General features: G+C 36.8%; 1 protein-coding gene and 1 long non-coding RNA gene across 3 annotated transcripts in view; one reads left to right on the plus strand and one right to left on the minus strand.

The window, feature by feature from the left end:
- Positions 1-15,618, minus strand: part of LOC107752519 (uncharacterized) — a 19,232-nt gene extending 3,614 nt beyond the window's left edge. The window contains exons 1-2 of the long non-coding RNA XR_001641364.1: positions 15,446-15,618; positions 10,746-10,795 (exon numbers count right to left, since the gene is read on the minus strand). This is a non-coding gene — a long non-coding RNA (uncharacterized LOC107752519). The remainder of the gene's footprint in view (positions 1-10,745; positions 10,796-15,445) is intronic.
- Positions 15,037-20,150, plus strand: part of LOC107752518 (nectin-2-like) — a 157,621-nt gene continuing 152,507 nt past the window's right edge. For both annotated transcript variants that reach the window (XM_016568516.1, XM_016568515.1), the window contains exon 1: positions 15,037-15,350. In XM_016568516.1, the coding sequence (XP_016424002.1) occupies positions 15,287-15,350 (64 nt within the window). In that variant the 5' untranslated portion in view covers positions 15,037-15,286. The remainder of the gene's footprint in view (positions 15,351-20,150) is intronic.

The raw sequence follows: 20,150 nt of genomic DNA on the forward strand, positions 1-20,150 counted from the left end.
AGGTAAGACACCAGTCCAGTCTGTGCTGAAACGCTACTGTCAATCAAACTATCGTGGGAGGGGCCTGTCTGTGTGACGTCACACAGACAGGCATCTGAGATCGGCTCGATTTGAGAAAGGGGAAAACATTTAACCAGATTAAAAAAAAAAACACTGGGGGGATTTTTATCATTATAGGGTGGTTGGGTACACAAACTGCCAACACACATTTCAGTTCAAACAACTTGTAAAAGTGCATGTAGCATCCTATGACCCCTTTAAGGGTGAGTAAAATGGGCTAATTGACATTTTTGGGTGAACTAACCCTTTAATATAGCTTTTTTTTTTCAGAAGTCACTATGAAACGCCTGTTTTCAAGAAATCTTGAGTTTGTCTCTCTAAAATTCTAAAATCAATGTGTTGCAAAGGTAAATGAATTTTTTTTTTCCATAAAATGTGCACTATAGTGTCTCATCAAGTTTCAGAAGAGATCATGTCACAAAATGAGCTCAGAAGTTTGCAATCAAAAGTCATATCTCAATATGAACTCATATTTCTCATCAAACACTTCCAAGACCAAATACTCTGAGCTCTGCTAGTCATACATCTAACTGCTTTTTACTCTTACTGCATGTCAACTGTTGTCTGATTTGTGTGTATTTGTATTTCTCCTGGGGAATGTTCTTCTCAGCTATGAGAAAGCAAACTCTAAGCAATAAAACTTTCCTTTGTGCAATTTCCAACAATATGAAATGCTGTGACACATAGTGAAGCTGAGCTGAAGAACTCTTTGTTGTATTGGATGGTGTTCACATTAAATTAAATCTCTCTGCTGTTGCTCCAGTAAATTTGGATGCAGAAATCAATGCTAAATTTGGCTCATCACAGATATAATAGCCCCCTGTTTGCCAGTATGTAACTCTTAAAGGAACAGTTCATTCAAAAATAAAAATTGCCATCTGTTGACTCATCATAATGCTGTTCTAAACCTCTACGATTTACTTTCTTTTGTGGAGCACAAAAAGAGATGTTAGGCGTGAATGTTTGAGCTGTTGATTTGCACACAACAGAAATAAATGAGAACTTTCAAGCTCCAAAAAGAAAGTTCTCAAATCTAAACTTAAATTCTAAACATACAAGAGTCCGAACAGAAGCTCATAATATACGGGATATTTTCAGAAATGTATTTTTTAATATATGTGTATATACCTATATAATATAAATGATTTTAAATGATACAAAACAAATAATAAAATAATTAAACTATTAACATATAATAAATATACAAATATAAACTGTATAGAAAAACATTCAGTATATTTAAAGAATGTAAATTAATTAAATTAAACTATATAAAATGATATCCAATCATAATAGTAATAATAATAAAATATGAATGTTTAAGTATTATGAATTATATAAATTGTATAGAAAAATATTCAGTGTATTGTATTGTATATATCAAGTATGTATATATATATAATATTAGTCTGTGTGTGTGTGTATATATCAAGTATATATATATATATATATATATTAGGGCTGCAGTCAATTACAATTTTTAATCTGATTAATTACATGACGTTTCGATTAATTCATCTAATTAATCGCAAAATAAATTTGACTGAAAATACCCACAAAAGATTATTTAAAGCTATTTTTGTATTAAATGAGAAAGTATCAAGTAGACATTACAAATTGTAGCTTTAGAAATAAATATTTTATTTGATTCAATATAAAATTTATTAGGCCTACACATTAACATTTAGGCTACAATGGCTAAAACTATGGAACACAAAAGAAGATAATTTGAGAAACATCTCAGTATTTTTTTTTCATACAATGAAAGTCACTGGTAACCAAAATAGCTTTGTTACCAACAGTCTTCACACAAGAAAGGTTTGAAACGACATGAGGGTGAGTAAATGATGACAGAATTGATTTTTTTGGGTGATCTATCCCTTTAATGTTATTTCTAATAATTTATTATCATTATTATTTTTAATGAAATGATACTCTAAATAAGAAACTAAATCTGCCAGCAGGCGGCGGTAAATGTCTTTGAGTGTTTCATTCGATTCGTTCAAACGGCTGATTCATTCAGGAATTCAGTAAACGGCTCTCTCTTTGAATCATTGTTTCACACGATTCGTTCAAAACGCGGATTCATTCAGAAACTAAACACGCTGTGTTGCTCAGAGACGCACAACAGTTCTGCTGTGGCTTTAAAGGTGATATGTTCTCCGCAAAATTGAGGAAAAACATAATATTGTGTTTAAAATATAACACAATATCAACTTCTTATTTAATGAAGTACTGAACTGCTGTATAAAATCACATTTGCACTGGTTATATTCGGGACAAATATAAGTGCGTTAACTGCGTTAAAATATTTTAAACTAATTAATTAGGTTAACGCGTTAAACTGACAAATATATATACATATATTTCAAACTATATAAGATTATATCTAATAATAATTTAAAAATCTGAATGTTTAAGTATTATGAATTTTATAAAAATTGTATAGTAAAATATTAATTATATTTAACAAATACATTTACTAATTAAATAATAATAATAAATTAAATATAAATTAATGATATATATAGAAAATAATAAATATATTTAAAACTATAAAATGATATAAAATACTAATTAAATATGAATTTTTAAATATAAATGATATTTTCTTATAAAATAAAAATGTAATATTTAACAAATAAATTAAATATAAAAATATTATTTACAGTTCTATAATAAAAAATAGTAAAAATAATAACTAAATATAAGTGTTTAAATATTATAAATTAATTATACACATTTGAATAGAAAAATATTCATTATATTGACACATCTTAATGGGCCATCATGGAATATGTTTCATTTCCCAGAATGCCCGAATTTACCCCCAAACTCAAAATGGAGCCAAACAACATGAAACCACTTATAAGATGGAAACTTGTGCATGTTTGAATTTTGTTGAATTTCAATTCAGTAAAATCCTATTCCCCTTTCCAAATTCTAGTTCCACAACCTGTAGGTTATGGGCAGTTCAATTCAGATCCACACTCGAGCACATAAAGAGGGAATTCTGGGTCTGTTCCTCAAATCGAATGACTTCAAAACATTCAGAGCATAGTGCACAAGTCACGCAGACTTCTTTCAGTCTTTTGTATTCAAACTGTGATTTCATGTGCACATTCATTCAGCAAAGCACATTGCTTCAATAAATCATGCACAGAATGACTGTGAGCCCATCACTGACAAGAATGACATGACCTCTGGTTCCTCTCCATCACACACTCCAGTGGAAGCGAACGTTTGTTTGTGCGCACACACACACTCAGGACCACACTAAGCAGATCATGGTTGACAAGACGTCCCACAGCTCTGTTATGACAAAATCCCTCCATCTCATTCCCATTCTCATCTGCGTCAGAGTCTGCCTGCGCGCTGCAGATAAAGACTGCAGGGCTGTAATCAAACCGCTCCTTCCCGTCGGCTCTACACAGCGCTTTATGTTATTTACCAACAACTACGTGCTGCTCAGACTGCAAGAAGGGACACAATGTATGTGGACGTGAGAAATGAGTTACACGTAACACAAAGACGTCTGATATGCTAGATATTTGTTTTTCGTGCACGCATAAGACAAATAGCTGTTTGGTTCTACGGAAAAAGGAAACGAAATTACATAAAAAGCGGAAAAGGAAGCAGAGTGATATTTTATATAGACAAGGCCTCAGGAAATGTTTCCACACTTGCATTAGGCTTATTTCTGAATAATTTCAATTGATTTTTCTCATCACACAAATGATGCCTCGCTCCGATGTTGCAAGCCATTTTCTGAATATTGATTTTAAATTTAAAACAGAAATCTCATTACATTAGCATTCAGAACTGTGTAGGACAGCAGTGATTACAGCTTCCAGTCCTTTTGGCTCGCTTTCTGAATAATCTTTCAATTTGTGGAAATCCTCCTGTTTTTGCTCCTTGAGCTTTGTCAGAAATTATGGATGTGGATCTGTAAATGCAATCTCCGTTGCAATTCTACGCCAGTCTTTGTTTAGTTAAACATCTTTACTGTAGAAACGCGTCTCCAGAGCCGCTCCAGCATTGTCTCGGCTGTTTACTTTGGCTTGTTGTGATGCTGTAAGTCTATTTTCCAAGCTTTCCCGAGGCTTGTGTGCACTCTAGGCTTTATTTTCTTCAAACACCTGTCTGTATTAGCTTCATTTGACTTGCTCTCAATGCTCAAGTGGCTTTTGTATGGATCTACTCTACCATACAGAGCTGATGGATGGCGTCCCGCAGAGATGGTTGCCCATTTGACAGGTCCGTCCATCTCGTCATTGTAAGAATTCAGTCGTAAAAATAGTGTCCTGTTAAAGGTTTTATAATCTGATGCAATACGGGAGAACCTTATGTGCCACAAAGAACGTTTAATTCTCCATATCTTTAGAAAACAATCTATATAGTTGAGAATAAGATCCCAGGAACCATAAGCAAATATGCTGAGCTGAAAAAACTCAGAAACTTCAAGAACCTTTTTAAATCTCAAAAAAAAAAGAGGCCCAAATGTTGCTCTTTCAGAATTATTGGAGATCTCAATATTTCATTTAAGGAACTCAGAAGTTTCTCTTAGGAAAAATAAACATACATTGAAGGAAATCGTTGACACGGTCAAATATAGATACCTGGTCTCATGGCATAAACGTACCTGGGGGCACTTTTTAGCGAGATGCGAAATACGTACCAATAAGTACATATCACTGCAGTTTCCGAAAGAAATGAACACTAGAGGCAGTAAAACGCCGACATCTTTTATTCCTTTTCACACAAATTTACAGAGTTTCGATTAATAAAGCGTAATTTTCGCACAATTACTTGAAGAATAGCATGGTATGACTTCAAAACAATATTAAAGGGGTCATATGATGCGATTTCAATTTTTCCTTTCTCTTTGGAGTGTTACAAGCTCTTGGTGCATAAAGAAGATCTGTAAAGTTGCAAAGACTAAAGTCTCAAATCCAAAGAGATATTCTTTATAAAAGTTAAGAGTCAACCACGCCTACCTAAAACGGCTCGTTCTAACACACCCCACATACCTACGTCACTATCTGGGAAGATTTGCATAACGCCGCCCAAATGTTCACACAAAGAAAGAAGGCGTAACTTTTATTCGCTGTGGTATTATCAACAAATGCGTTTTTATATCAGTTTTGCATTTGTTGCTACTATCGGGTAGGTTTAGGGTTGGGTTTGGTGTAGGGCATATTTCCAACACGATAGAGCATTAACTTTTAGTGACAGTCCACGGATATTTGAATTCTGAACCACCGCAATACACACCAGAAGCAACATAAAAACACAGCAATACGTACCTATATCAACGTAATAAAAACGTGCCGGGGTTCACGTATAGAACCCATGTTTTAGCGCCACACAGTGGACAAAACTGCGGCGAAACGTGCAGTAAGGTACGTAAAAACGGTGTTGCAGAAAAGTACCCAGAGGTACGTATTTTATGAGACCAGGTTGAAAGAAATTGTAGAGGCAACGTTTACAACTACCAATGCCAAGAAAGAAAATCACAGAAAATCCAGTTTCCCAATGGTGATTAAGATCTCTTTGAAACTGCGGCGAAACGTGCAGTAAGGTATGTAAAAACGGTGTTGCACAAAAAGTACACAGAGGTACGTATTTTTATGAGACCAGGTTGAAATATAGAGATATGAAATGATGTCGATAGCAGCTCTTGACTGAATTTGATGAGAAATTCATCATTCAGTTTATACTAAGATCTCTGATTTTGATGTTTGAGAAACTTTGGAAATCTCTTTTAAAACCCATGTGAGATTTCTAGGTTTTTTTCTGAAGAAAAAATAATCTGAGAAGCAGGAAACTTCATTTGATCGATTTAATTTCATTGCTGTCTATGAGAAATAATTGAGAGGTGAAAGAGATCTGTGATGTTTATTTTATTTTTGTAAGGTAACAATAACAATAGTATTTAAAAAAAAATGTGTGTGTATATATATATATATATATATATATATATATATATATATATATTCAGCTATTTAATATATATATATATATATATATATATATATAAATAACTTTATCCAAATCTAGGACAAATACAATATTTCCTGCAAATTCAATGGATTTTAAAATATACTTTATATTTACATAATGTATAGCAGTGTATAAATACAAAACAGAAATAGAAAGTTTTCACACAGAAATTGCTATTTCACTAATAATTAAGTTCTTCAACAACCGTTGTTTTATTTTTCAACTTCGACAAATCATTTGTCTATAAAAGCAGAGAGAACGGTCTTGTTGGAAGCCAAAACCAACATAGCAACCTTCCTGCTTCACACATTCAATTCCAGCTATTTTTCTCACTCTATCGCCCTTTTAATCCTTTTTTCCAAATGTTGTTTGTGTCCCTGAGGCGGAGGTTTTTCTATATATGGAGGGGTGTTGAGAGGATGTGAGCCGATCACAGTGAACCAGTCATTGTGTGCGTAACGGAGTACATTGTGGCCTGAGAAGAAGGCCACACAATCCACACACACAGAGCAAACAGATGTGTCATGAAAAGATGTGAATGGGCGAATTCATTGAAATGTGTGAGAAGCACATATATGTGACGCCTTTTTTCTATTTTCACACAGCAAGCAAATGCTTTGAAACCTAGAGCTAAATTGAGATATTTATTATTATAGACACAAGATTTCTGTTTGCCTGGGTTGCTATTTTTTCCTCTCTTTCATCTCCCACACACACACACACATAGCTTAAAACTAGCATTTTAAACAAATCCGCAATGAAGCATAAAAGATCTAATGAAAAGACCCACAAACCAGCAGCAAAACAAAGTGCTTGATATCACAGTAATCAAGAGGTGAATAAGCAGAATTGAGATAAATGGAGCGAGAGAGCACTAAAAAGGAACGTAATAACTGACGAAAGTAGTCTTAAAGAAATAGTTACCATAAAATTCTGTAATTAATTGTCATTCCAAACCCCTATGACTTTCTTTTCCATGCAATAACAGTGAATGGCGCTCTGAAGCTTTCAAGAATAAAAAAGAAAGTAAAAAGCAATAAAAGCATATTAAAAGTGGCCCAAATGACTTGTGTGCTATATTCCACTTTATTCAGCACCTTTGAGTGAGAAATGGATTGAAATTTATGCAGAGACTGGATCAGTGAGTCAGTGAGTCAACTCAAGAACCGAATAAGTGCAATATGTGATTGAATAAAGTTTTATGAACCGAATCAACTTTTCATCAAACAGTTTTGACTCAAATGAACATTTTATTCTCAAATCTTACATCTGTTTTACTGTCATGAAGGTTTTCATTTCATTGAGAATTTCATTGAGTAACAATTTTGCATAATAACACATGAGTCATATGAACCCCTTCTATGATGCGCTGGCATTCTTCCCCAAACTTAAAAGTTTAAGATTCCATATAAAAGAGCAACAAGCAGAGAGCAACGAATGAAAGAACATCATGCAGGTCTGGAACATGAGGATGAGCAAATGACAGCAATTTTCATTTGTTTCTATTTTATCATTTCTATTTTTGGAATATAGCACATGAGTCATATGAACCGCTTCTATGATGCTTTTACATTCTTTCTCAAATCTTAATGGAATAGTTGTCACCCAAAAATGAAAATTTGCTGAGAATTTACTCACTCTTAGGCCATCCAAGATGTAGATGAGTTTGTTTGTCCATGAGAATAGATTTAGAGAAATTTAGCACTACATCACTTGCTCACCAATGGATGCTCTGCAGTGAATGGGTGCCGTCAGAATGAGAGTCCAAACAGCTGATAAAAACACCACAATAATCCACAAGTAATCCACACCATTCCAGTCCATCAAGTAATGTCTTGTGAAGCCAAAAGCTGCTTGTTTTTAAAAACAAATTCATCATAAAAGGCTTTTTAACTTGTACAGTCCTCTATCCAAAATTTTGCTTTCTCCAGGTAAAAAGTCGTCTCCTCTGAATCAGGAGAGAAATATGCACTGATCAAGCACAGTTTGGAGGCGAAAACCATCCAAAAGGGTTCTAAACAAACATTGGGTGGATTTTTATGTGAGAGGACAACAGTGGAAAGACTTTTCACTGGAGGAAGTGTTATTATGGATTATAGACTAAATTTTGGCAAGACACGATGATTAAAATATCCTGATGGATTTGCTTCTTACAAATGCGCTCCTTTTCACTTCACAAGACATTAATTGATTGACTCATTCTGACGGCACCCATTCACTGCAGAGGATCCATTGGTGAACACATGATGCAATGCTAAATTTCTCCAAATCTGTTCTAATGAAGAAACTAACTCATCTACATCTTAAATGGCCTGAGGATGAGTACATTTTCAGCAAATATGTGACCCTGGACCACAAAACACGTCATAAGTATGGTATATTTGTAGCAATAGCCAAAGTACATTGTATGGGTCAAAATTATAGATTTTTCTTTTATGCCAAAATGATAGGATATTAGGAGTAAAGATCATGTTCCATGAAGATATTTTGTAAATTTCCTACCGTAAATATAAAAAAACTAAATTTTTTTATTAGTAATATGCATTGCTAAGGACTTAATTTGGACAAATTTAAAGGCGATTTTCTCAATATGTTGATTTCTTTGCACCCTCAGATTCCAGATTTTCAAATAGTTGTATCTCGGCCAAACCCTTATGACTGGTTTTGTGGTCCAGGGTCACATATTTAGTTGAATTATTCCTTTAAAAGCTTCAGATTCATTGAAATTACACACAAACCGCAACAAGCATATTGAAGAAAGAAAGTCATGCAGGTTTAGAACATGAGGATGAGCAAACAAAAACAATTTTCATTTTTGGGTCAATTATCCCTTTAAGAAAAAACTGAGAAATTAGACATTTGAGGCAAATAAACTGAGACATTTATAGTGTGTGTTTGTATGCAGAACTACAAGAACCCTGCTGTGGGGTGGTAGCCTGCTCGGCCCTTTAATGTGTTTAATCATAGCGTATTACCAGCAGCCCCTCGGAGCGCCATTAGCAGAGCAACACTTAGCTGGGCCGGTTTAATGGAGTCTTAAGATATACTATAATAATGAAGGGCAAAAGGCAACCGGATCGAGACCTGAGAAGAATAGAAAAATAAGGCAACAGTAAGAAAAGGGGGATGGACACTTCAGTGTATTAATCAGTCTGTCAGAGCCGGAGAGTTATGCTGGTAAAGGTGTCGACAGGCAACTGATACATGATCACATTAAAGCAGCCACCGAGCTTAATCAATCTGAGCCCGCCGGCCCGAGCTAAGGGACAATCTCTCAAAAATCTCGGACGGAGGGCTAAGTATGCGAGTGTGAAGGAGGTTTCAGGCCGTTTTTTAAAGGGTTGTCAGATTTGGGACATTTTGCCATCGGACCTCTGGTTAGGACAGTGTGTTGGAGACAATGACATTGAGTGCTTGAAAACGTACCATTAGTGCCAAACTGTCAGTGGTTGTTAGAAGCGATTGGCCCGGTGAGCGGCAATTCAAGCTATTTTTTGGCCCAGATGAGATACACATCGTCAAGCACAATTGAACACCCAGCACCAAGTGGGGAAATACAGACAGATTCTAATAGGATTCAATTGCTCTTTTTCCTATGTGCCGTCTGACCGTGACTCAGCTATATTAAGAATGCATCTGCGAGAGAGGGGGTGAGATCTATTAGGTAACATCATAATCAGGAATCTTACTGAATGTTCTGTGGGGTGGTTAAAATAGTGCATATGAAGGTCATGCATTCATAGGCTACTCCCACTGACAATACATGTCACAGGCTCTTAAAGGGGTCATATGACGTTGCTAAAAAGAATATTATTTTGTGTATTTGGTGTAATGCAATGTGTTTATGCGGTTTAAGGTTAAAAAAACACATTATTTTCCATATTAAAGTTATGCCTTCTTTTTTTGCGTGAACATATGGGCGGCGTTATGCAAACCTTCCCACATAGTGATGTAGACATGTGGGGGCGTGTTAGAACGAGCCGTTTTAGGTAGACGTGGTTGACTCTTAACTTTTATAAACAATATCTCTTTGGATTTGAGACTTTAGTCTTTGCAACTTTACAGATCTTCTTTATGCACCAAGAGCTTGTAACACTCCAAAGAGAAAGGAAAAATTGAAATCGCATCATATGACCCCTTTAATAGCCCAGCAGTTACATTTGAACTAAAGACACATTCAGTAAATGGACACTCCTTGAATCACTGCTAATGGCGTCCCCGAGGATTTTAATAGTGGTAATTTCTAGAAAAAAATTATTATTTGTGTTGAGATGTAGAATTGAGGTATAATTGCATGAGTAGCCCTACCATAATTATCCATCTACTTAAAATAATTTTTAATATGCTGTTTTTCAATGGCCCAATTTAATGAAGTTTTGTGTGGTGCCATACCTTTGAATTACCTTTGACCTTAAAATGAATATGGATGACAACAACACTCTAGGGCTCAATAAATCACAAATAACGAATATTATTACATTCAAAATGCCACTTTTTCTGAACACCGTTGGAATTCTCCAAAACTTGGAGAATCAAGTGCTCTATAACATGAGGAAGATTCAACAGGAAATACATCAACATAGAAAAGGGCAAAACTGTGCTTTTCAAGGATTTCTTGGGGTAATATATTATAAATGTATATGCATAACATATAAATGTAGACTTCGAGCATGCATAATTACCTTTGGCCTGACATTGAGTATGGGCAGCAACAGGATATGCTCAAGGGTTCCTGGAATAAATCACAAATCACAAATATTACATTCAAAATACCATTGTTTTTTTGTTTTTTTTCAGAAAACTGTTGGACTTCTCCCACCAACATTTGAAAATATTACATTCAAAATAGAAAGCTGTTGGATTTCTTCCAACACTTGAAAATATTACATTAAAATTACCTCTTTGTTTTCCCCAAAAACTGTTGGATTTCTCCCACCAACACTTAAAAAAGAACCAATGTGACGTCACTTTAGTCGCCATATTGGCAATGTTGTCAAATCACACTTCTCACAGCCAAAGAATACATTTATAATCGGATTAATGGCACAATAGGACTAAAAAAAGCCTTCATGTAAACACCTTAATCCACCTGAATGAAATTTCAATCAGATTGAAAGTGGTGATGACCAGAAATAATCCAATCAACATGAAAAAAATTAAGCATGTGAACACTTGAATCTAACAATTTCCTTTATCGGATTGAAAACTCCTTGTGCGCATGTGCATTGCCATGATGTCTGTTTACATACGTTTGTCTTACGATATATGTTTATTTACATCTGGTCAGTGACTGGATATTTAAATGTGTAGTTCAATCATGAAACTCTAGATGGCGCAGACTGACGGGTATTAACGTAACTAATGATATTCACAGCGTTAAACGACTTGGCACAAGCTGATTGGTTCATGTTGCATACGCAGCCAATGAGCTTGCTGCTTTACATTTAAATGGCTGGTTAGAATCCACTTGAGCCTTTTGCAGCGCGCTTTCAGAGTTCCTCTGAAACCCACCACCTTCCCCAGCTCCACCTGTATAGATCTGCTACGGGTTATTTTATATGCTATTTGTGCAGCAGCGTAATGTGTTAAATACTCACAGCACTGTATCACCGTATGCATTGGCAATAGCAAGTTCCTATACTTGCTTGCAGCAGCAGCAATAATCTACAGCAGCAGCAATTCAGCAGCAGCAGCGTAGCAGATCTATTCCACCAAGACCAACTACATTAACATTGTCATAACCATTACCATGCTAAAATCTTCCGAGAGTTGTCATGATTGAACTAAATGTTTGCTAAAAAGCTCTTCTGACATATGTTAGCTTTCTTTTTAGACATCATCAAGGGTAAAATGAAGCAAAAATTATTCTCACGGTAGCTCCAGTGACATCACAGTGGCTTTCTCTAGTTATGAATGCGGTGATTAGGCGCTGCGCATGTGCTGAAGTTTTGTTCTGAAGACACGTAATATATGCATATGTAATGCTGTGCATTTGTAAATATGTGAATCAGACTGCAAATTTAGGTTTCATATAATCAGATGATGAGATCTTTCAGAATCTGAAATCAGACTGGATGTTTTTCAGACTGAAGAAAATTAGTCCATGTAAACATACCTACTGAAGTCCAGTTCCAGTGGTTATTTTCAAGTATGAGATGGGAGAATTCCAAGTTCTGAGTTGTCTGGTCCAACTCTAATCAAACACCTGCAGCTGCTAATAAAGGTCTTTGGGTTTACATGAAAATTACAGCAGGTGTGCTGGAACTGAACTCTTCAGAAGGATAGATCTCCAGATGCAGGTAGGACTGAACATTGCAGATATATTTGGCAATGGACTTTCTATTTAAATTATTCCTGCTTTTTAGGTCTTAAAAGACCATCTTTATTCAAAATGTTGTGGCTTTTAGTCCACATCTATATGCTAATGAACACTTAGCAGTTAACAAAATGAACATTTAGCAGATATGCATTTAAAGGGGTCATATGATGTTGCTAAAAAGAACATTATTTTGTGTATTTGGTGTAATGCAATGTGTTTATGCTGTTTAAGGTTAAAAAAACACATTATTTTCCACATACTGTACATTATTGTTTCTCCTCTATGCCCCGCCTTTCTGAAACGCGTCGATTTTTTACAAAGCTCATCGGTCTGAAAACCGAGGTGTGCTGTGATTGGCCAGCTATCCAGTGTGTTGTGATTGACCGAATGCCTCAAGCGTGTGACTGAAATGTTACGCACCTTACCATACTGTGATGCCATGTCCCGGCACGACGAGACAAAACCAGTAAAACCCATTATAAACGAGGCATTTGTTGCATCCAGTGGGGACATAATTACTGATTATAATGACATATACTGTCTTTTTACGTGTTGCTTTGCATCGCGCCGTGTAAACATAAAACCATGTCTGCATTTGGGTTGAACTGTTCTGGAACAGTGTTGTAAATACAACTTAACCACTGACGTCTTCACGACATGGCGGCTGCAACAATACTTACAGCGAGAATAAAAGTTACGCCTTGTTTCTTTGTGTGAACATTTGGGCGGCGTTATGCAAATCTTCCCACATCCTGAGGTAGACATGTGGGGGCGTGTTAGAAGGAGACGTTTTAGGTAGGCTTGGTTGACTCTTAACTTTTATAAAGAATATCTCTTTGGATTTGAGACTTTAGTCTTTGCAACTTTACAGATCTTCTTTATGCACCAAGAGCTTGTAACGCTCCAAAGAGAAAGGAAAAATTGAAATCGCATCATATGACCCCTTTAAAATGTGCAGTCTATCTTCTGGAAAATCAAAAGTAGGCTATTAATGAATCATGTTGCACCACACAGATCTTTGTCCAGTCAAATGCTCTTCTAAAATGAGAACGTTTCAACAGGAAATACATCTGGTCAGAAAAGAAAACTGTGCTTTTCAAACATTTCTTAGGGTGAAGCGTTCAAAGCGCACACAGCCTGTGCAACTTTCAAACTTAGCAGCTTTTTTGAACTGTCAGGCAATACTTTGTCAGCCAACATCAAAGTTTGCCTTGTCGAACTTCTAGTTTAAACTATAAACGTATGCGCAAGCAGCCGTTTATGCATAACCGAGGGGACGCTGCATTTCATTTGACAGAACTCTTGCGCTCTGCATGCTAATGAACGTGAGCGCGTAATTGCGCAGATCAGTCAATAGATGGCAGAGCGAGGTCACTGATTAGTATGCAGGCCATTCCCAGAGGAGAAGAGCTCTGAATTCATCAACCCTGTCCTTCATACCTCCTTATTTGAACAAATCACATTGTTTTGACAGTCGATCAACTGTAGTTATGTGCATCCGTGAAAGTATGAAGCAAGTCAGGCAATATGCAGTTAAAACAGATTAGCGTACAAGTTCAGCTTCAGAAAAACGACCAGAACATGCAGAAAGCCAAGTCTTCTGATTTATATTGTCTGACAATTTTGCCAGCGTGGGAAATTAAGTTTTTGTTTATTGTTTAATATAATAGCCGCTCCCCGGAATTTAATTTCAGAAGCATTTACCATTCACCATTTGAGAGGGCATATTTTTGAACCACATATAAACAGTGTGGCGTCCATTATGCCATTAATATGATGCAATTAATTTAAATAAATTCTCAACTGGAACAACGATTGCAGGAAAACGCTTTGCTAGAATGTATTTTACATAATCGGCCGTCCTCTGTTAGATTATACAGTTGTTTACTGTCGCAATAGGCTATAATATCTAATTAGATTCACTGAAATAGTGCATCTAAATAGACACGAAAGTCTGTTGTGACAATTTTGAGTCAAACGTACTGTCACAATGTACTTTAATATCCAATTAGATTCACGGAAATGGCGAATCTAATTAGATATTAAAGTGGATTGTGACAGTTTTGATTCAAAATAATGCTATACATTACACACCATCAAACGCACTGTCATTAGATTTTAGGCTACTTTATTCACTGTTTTGAGGAACGGCATTGAAGTTTAGAACTTGTGGATTGCATTGTGCTGCCGCGAGACACTATTTAGCCTACTATTTACCCGTAAAGTCCAGATATCTAATTAGATATTAAAGTGGATTGTGACGGTTCTGATTCAAAGTAATGCTATAGAATGCTATGCATTATACACCATCAAACGTAGGCTACTGTCATTAGATTTAAGGCTACTATATTCACTATTTTGAGGCGGCAGGTGTAATTGTACGGTCTTAGCTTATTTAATGTAGAATGTTATATATCACACAGCACCAAACGTTAGGTACAAACCAGGGGGATTTACTACGGGGCATTTTGCCTAAATCCCCGGTTCATTTCACATACTGCTTACAATCTCGCACAAAACAGTTCTCTTAACGTGTAAAACCAGAATATCTGGACTTCACGCGCAAATAGCGTATCGCGTCAACCCAATCCACAAGTTCTAAACTTCAAAGCCGTTCCATTCTCTCCGCGGCGTGACGCGACGATGACATCACGAGCAATTCCATCGCTCGCGCTCTCGAGCTCCAGATAGAACAGAAGTGAGCGAGTCGCGAGGCAGAGGACTCAACAGCGTTCCGCACGATAACATACCTGTGCACACTCCGGGCTTTACTAGCAGTTGGAGCGGACTGAGATTGCGATCTGACGAGCCTCAACACACCGCCTCCGGTTCGCTTCGCAAAGTGAACGAGATTTTATGCTAAAGTTTCCAGGATTTGTTTAACCTCCCGCGGACGAGAGCGGAATGAGCGACTTTACGATGATAAACTGTTGCCTGATTCTCTGCGCGTGTCTTCTGTCCAGCCAAGGTAATGTGACACAGTAACTTGTGGGTTAATCTCTTTACTGCTCACTCGGTCTCTTTTGTTATTTTAAACCTAGAGGTAATTTGCATGATGCTTACCTTTAGTGAGCGCTGAACCTGAAGTCGCCCGTCCCAAGTGTATTGATACGCAAGTTGCATGCGTGCGTTACGCTTGTGAGCGCTGATTTCTACAGCTTACCTGCTTATCTAGGTTATCCTGGTCAACTTAATAAGAGCCACTGACCATAACCCGTATCCCTTGCCTCGTACGCCATGTTACGCAAGGTGTAGGTGTGGCCTGTCGTGATCAGTTTTTTCTTAGGCTGGAAGGCAGCAGGTGTAATTGTATTGTCTTACTTAATCACCTACTTTACAATTTGAAACTTTTATATCTATTATAGCTTTTGTACTATATATAGGAGGCGAGAAATGCAACAGGGTTTAGTTGTTAACACTTAGAGGTTTATGACAGGTCTGTGCAGCTGGCTGTAACTCTTCAAAATGCAATGATGTCTGAATTTTATTCAAGTCTTCTGCTATTTTGAGATACCACTGTTATAAAATTGCATTTTAAGTTACTGTTCCCCTTATTTGCCACACTAGTCTTGCTAGTGGTGATGGTCCTAGACATTTCTTCCCTGGTGGTTTAAACATCACAGTGATTTGATGGCGTCTCAGAGGGGCTGCTTTCCTCTGATAAGGAGAGACATGTCTGTGGTTCAGTGTAAGCCGAGGCTACACTGCAGGACTGAAGCTCTGCATGTATTTAAAGACTCGGTTTACATGTTTTGGCAACTAATGGCATTGTTTTTCACGATTGTAGCTATGATTCCAAAAACATTTTCGTACAAAGTTGTGCCCATTGTCAACAAACAACATACGGAATACTTAATTTGCTGCAAAAAATTGAGAAGTACAGCATAAAGACCAATTCACATCAAGAATGGTAACTACAAATTTAACTATAACTATATTATCGTCCTCACCAACGGAAGGGAACATTCTAATTATTATAATCGCATGCTGCAATGTTGTCATCTACCTCTTTAAATTCTCAAGCTTTTTAGTGATCGATGGATCGTGATTGGCTGTCAGTGTCTTTATCATTCATCAGCTAAAAAAATCATTCTGAAAGTGATTCCAAAGTTATCGATCCTCTGTGTCATTATCATCATAGCTGGGGTGTGGACTTTTCTATTTTCATAGAATTAGAGCAATTAATAAAACTTCATAGTTACTTTCCTTGGTGTGAACAGCACTTAAATGCAAAAAAATGTAAATAAGATATGCAGAGCAATTTTTAGACTTTTCCTAATGTGTCACTCTTTCAACGTTTCATTGCTGATTATCCACTTGTTGGGACAGTGTTCAGCACACCTGACAACTGGTCTGAGAGGTTTAAAACCAGTTTCAGACCAGTATGCATGCATACTTGTTAACTACAATTCAGAGTGTTTTATTGCATGCTAGTCACATAAAACATCAGCTTTTCGGGTGCATGGGCAGGGAAACTCGATGTGATTCTGGCACCGGGTGGCTGTAAATGAATCCCGATCCCTGTGCACATATTTCACAAGAAATAAGACGAGCATCTTGGCCGTTGGATAAATGAGTTTTGGATGGATGAATTGTGGCACCACAATTAGTCATGCCAAGATCCCAGTGCCGCTCAACTTGCGTGGGCACACTCTGGGGTTCGCCTCTATTAATTTCTTCATAGGATAAGGCGTTTTACACCTCAGGACGAGCGGCGGGTTATTACCATGTGCGCAAGACTTTTGGTAGCCCATTAATCTTGTTGGTATGTGTCAAAGGTTTGTGTATTAGTTCTCAGAGGGGATCTTCAGGGGTGAGGTGAAGGTTTCTCGCAGTTGTCATGGAGACCCCTTTTCATTGGGGATCTGATGGCATCCATCTTGTTTTAGAGTCTTTGAGGGGAGTTTAAAACATTATTGCCGAGTGCTTAATTCAGTTTGGGATCAGGGAAGCACGACAAATGGAAGTAGATACTTTCCTTATTGGCTCCCTTTGGTCTTACATTACTGTCAGAAGCAACAAATGTCAGAGCGGCGGCAAAGAGCAACTCCCGCACAAAGGCGTGATAATGTAGTTTCCTTGTATTCCTTTTTTCTCCCCGCCGAACAATGCACTTCTATGCCAACAGGTTTCCAAGAACAAAAGACCTCAGAGTCTGCATTGTCCAAAAGAGAGCGTAGAATGAAACTCACACCTTCACAAGAAACCTCTCTCTGTCTTCCCCTCTGACACCACGTTGAGCATGCAAGAGGGACTAAAATTGCTGGCCTTTGAAGGAGTGCCCTTTCCTCGCACCCCTCCTTTTTTCTTCCGCCGTGCATTCAGAGCTCCGTCTCAAGCCTTTGTTCTGGTGGCTTTAGTGATTGGTCGCCTGTAAGACCCACTGTCTCTTCCACTTCCATTGTTTATGAGTGTAGAGTGGAGCGCAGGAGAGCGTTTTTCTCTGAGTGTGTTGACAAAAAAAAGTTCCCCCGACTGTCCTCGAGTTACCTTTGTCTCACATGGTTTATACATCATTACAGCCCCACTGTCTAGGAGCTGTTTCTGTGGTCTCTTTTGTAATGTAGGTTATATATTTGAAATGACTGAAGTTCCAGAGCATACAAAACTGAAAATTGTTTGATAGGCGCAATCTTGCTCGCTGGACTCGAAAATATGCTGCAGTCGTAAATGGGGAATCAGATGTTGCCGCAGAACAGATGGAAAATCTGTTCTGTGTCTCCGTCCGTTCCCCGATTTATCTGTTTGTCTCACGGCGTGTAAGAGATTCTCTTTGACTCTCTCGCCTCCCTGTTTCTCTCTCTCTCTCTCTGTCCTCCTCTGCCGCTCAGCGCTGAGGTGGTCATACGGTGCCGTTAGCGAAGGCCGGAGGACTCCTGGAGGCCAGCCATGTCTTATCACCCACCACTGTGCCTGATAAAATGAAGGCTAAAGAGAGGGATTTTTTTGTGTGGGCTCTGAGATCAGCCTTTTTCGTGACCCTGGGCTCATTCAAAGGGTCAGAGGTCCAGGGACTACACACATTTCCTGGAAAACCCGCACTAAAGGGTGTATTGACTACATCATTGCTTTCTAAAAAAAAAATGAAAAAATGGTGGCCTGAGCGGCTTCAACATGCTGTCTGTCAGAGACTGTAACATACCTAATGCATAGAATTGACAGGCGTTTTTTATTTTATTTTCTTTTTACATGGTTGACAAGTAAATGGTGTCAAATTTTGATTTTGTGTTTTGCTTAAATGGCCATAAAAGCATTTTTTGCTCCATTTTTTATATTTGTGGAATGATGATTTGGGCGTTTGTGATCACTTTGCAAGAAATTGAATAATCGCACTGGAATGTTATGTTAAATGGAATGTTAATGATTAAAAGCTCATTTTTAAAGTCAACAAGTGCTTTTTCAACCCATTTTACTTGCACAGTGTGACACGTTTCTGAATGAAACAACATTTAACAAGAAATGAAATGTTGGGAATTGATTGGGTTGTGCAAGTTTTTAATTTGCTGGAAGATTATGAAGACAAACAAATGAGATCATGGGTGTGTATTAAAGTAAATGATGTCAGTTTTGATTTCATATCGACTATAAAGGTAGCTTGAAAATGATAATTGCAGTAGAGGAACTTGTTTTTTTGTGCTAATTTTTAAAATTTTTTGAATCCCTTGCTTTACGTTTGTGGAATGGTGATTTGAGCCTTTGTGATCTGTTTGCAAGGAATTTAATAATGTGTTTTTGATTAAAATGTTTTTCAACATCTCTTTTCAAAAGTCAACAAGTGCGATCTCAACCCATTTTACTTCCATATTGTGACGTTTTTCTGAATAAAACGATATTTAACAACAAAAGAGGTGGGAATTGATTGGATTGTGCATGTTGTCTCAATTTGATGAAACACAAACGTGTTTTTCTTGAGAATAACATTCACAGGTGAATTGTTGACAAGACCTTGAGTGTGCTTTAAGAAAGTAACTTGTCAATTTTGACTTCAAGTTAAAAGCAGTTTGTAAAAAGGTGGTGAAATGACCATGTAAGCAATGTAGATGCAGTAGAGGAGCAGCTTTCTTTGCTCTTTTTAAAATTTTTAAACTTTGTTTTAATATTTTGAGTAGGGATGCACCGATATGAAAATTTTGGCCGATAACCGATAATTCTTTATTTTTGAAAGCCGATAACCGATATGTTGGCCGATAAATCTATATCCAAATTTTTATATACTTTTTGAGAGCCTGATTACAAAAAAGGTCTCATCATTAAAAGCCACATCCCAAACACTTCAACATAAGCAGCCTAGTTTGAACGGTGTACGTTTTAAAAATAATTTTACTCTCCCATTACCAAATTTAGTCATAAAAAAGTCTTACAAATAAATAAAATAATGCATAAATAATGCAAACAAGTCACTGGACATCATTACATGTGTTACATGTGTAAATGAATGCGCCATAGATCAATAAAACAGAATAGCCTCTGCACGGACAATAATTAAATGAATTAAATGATTTAACCATATTGTTGATGAAAATAATAAGAGAAAAATAAAAGTGGTGGTTATTATTAATAATGCATCAATGATTTTGAAAAAGTAACAAATTAATACCACTGTTTTAAATAGCAGCCGTTTGAGCTGCGCGTGCTGAAGCTGAAGAGCTGAATGAACACGGTAAACTGAAGCGTTTTGCTGGCAGCTTATTTAACTCAAGGAAATGCATCCTGAGATTAATATTAATACAACACAAACATAATATTACAACTTATATATATATATATA

This window comes from Sinocyclocheilus rhinocerous, unplaced genomic scaffold (genome assembly GCF_001515625.1).
Source record: "Sinocyclocheilus rhinocerous isolate Xijiao unplaced genomic scaffold, SAMN03320098_v1.1 scaffold1342, whole genome shotgun sequence".
NCBI lineage: Eukaryota > Metazoa > Chordata > Actinopteri > Cypriniformes > Cyprinidae > Sinocyclocheilus > Sinocyclocheilus rhinocerous.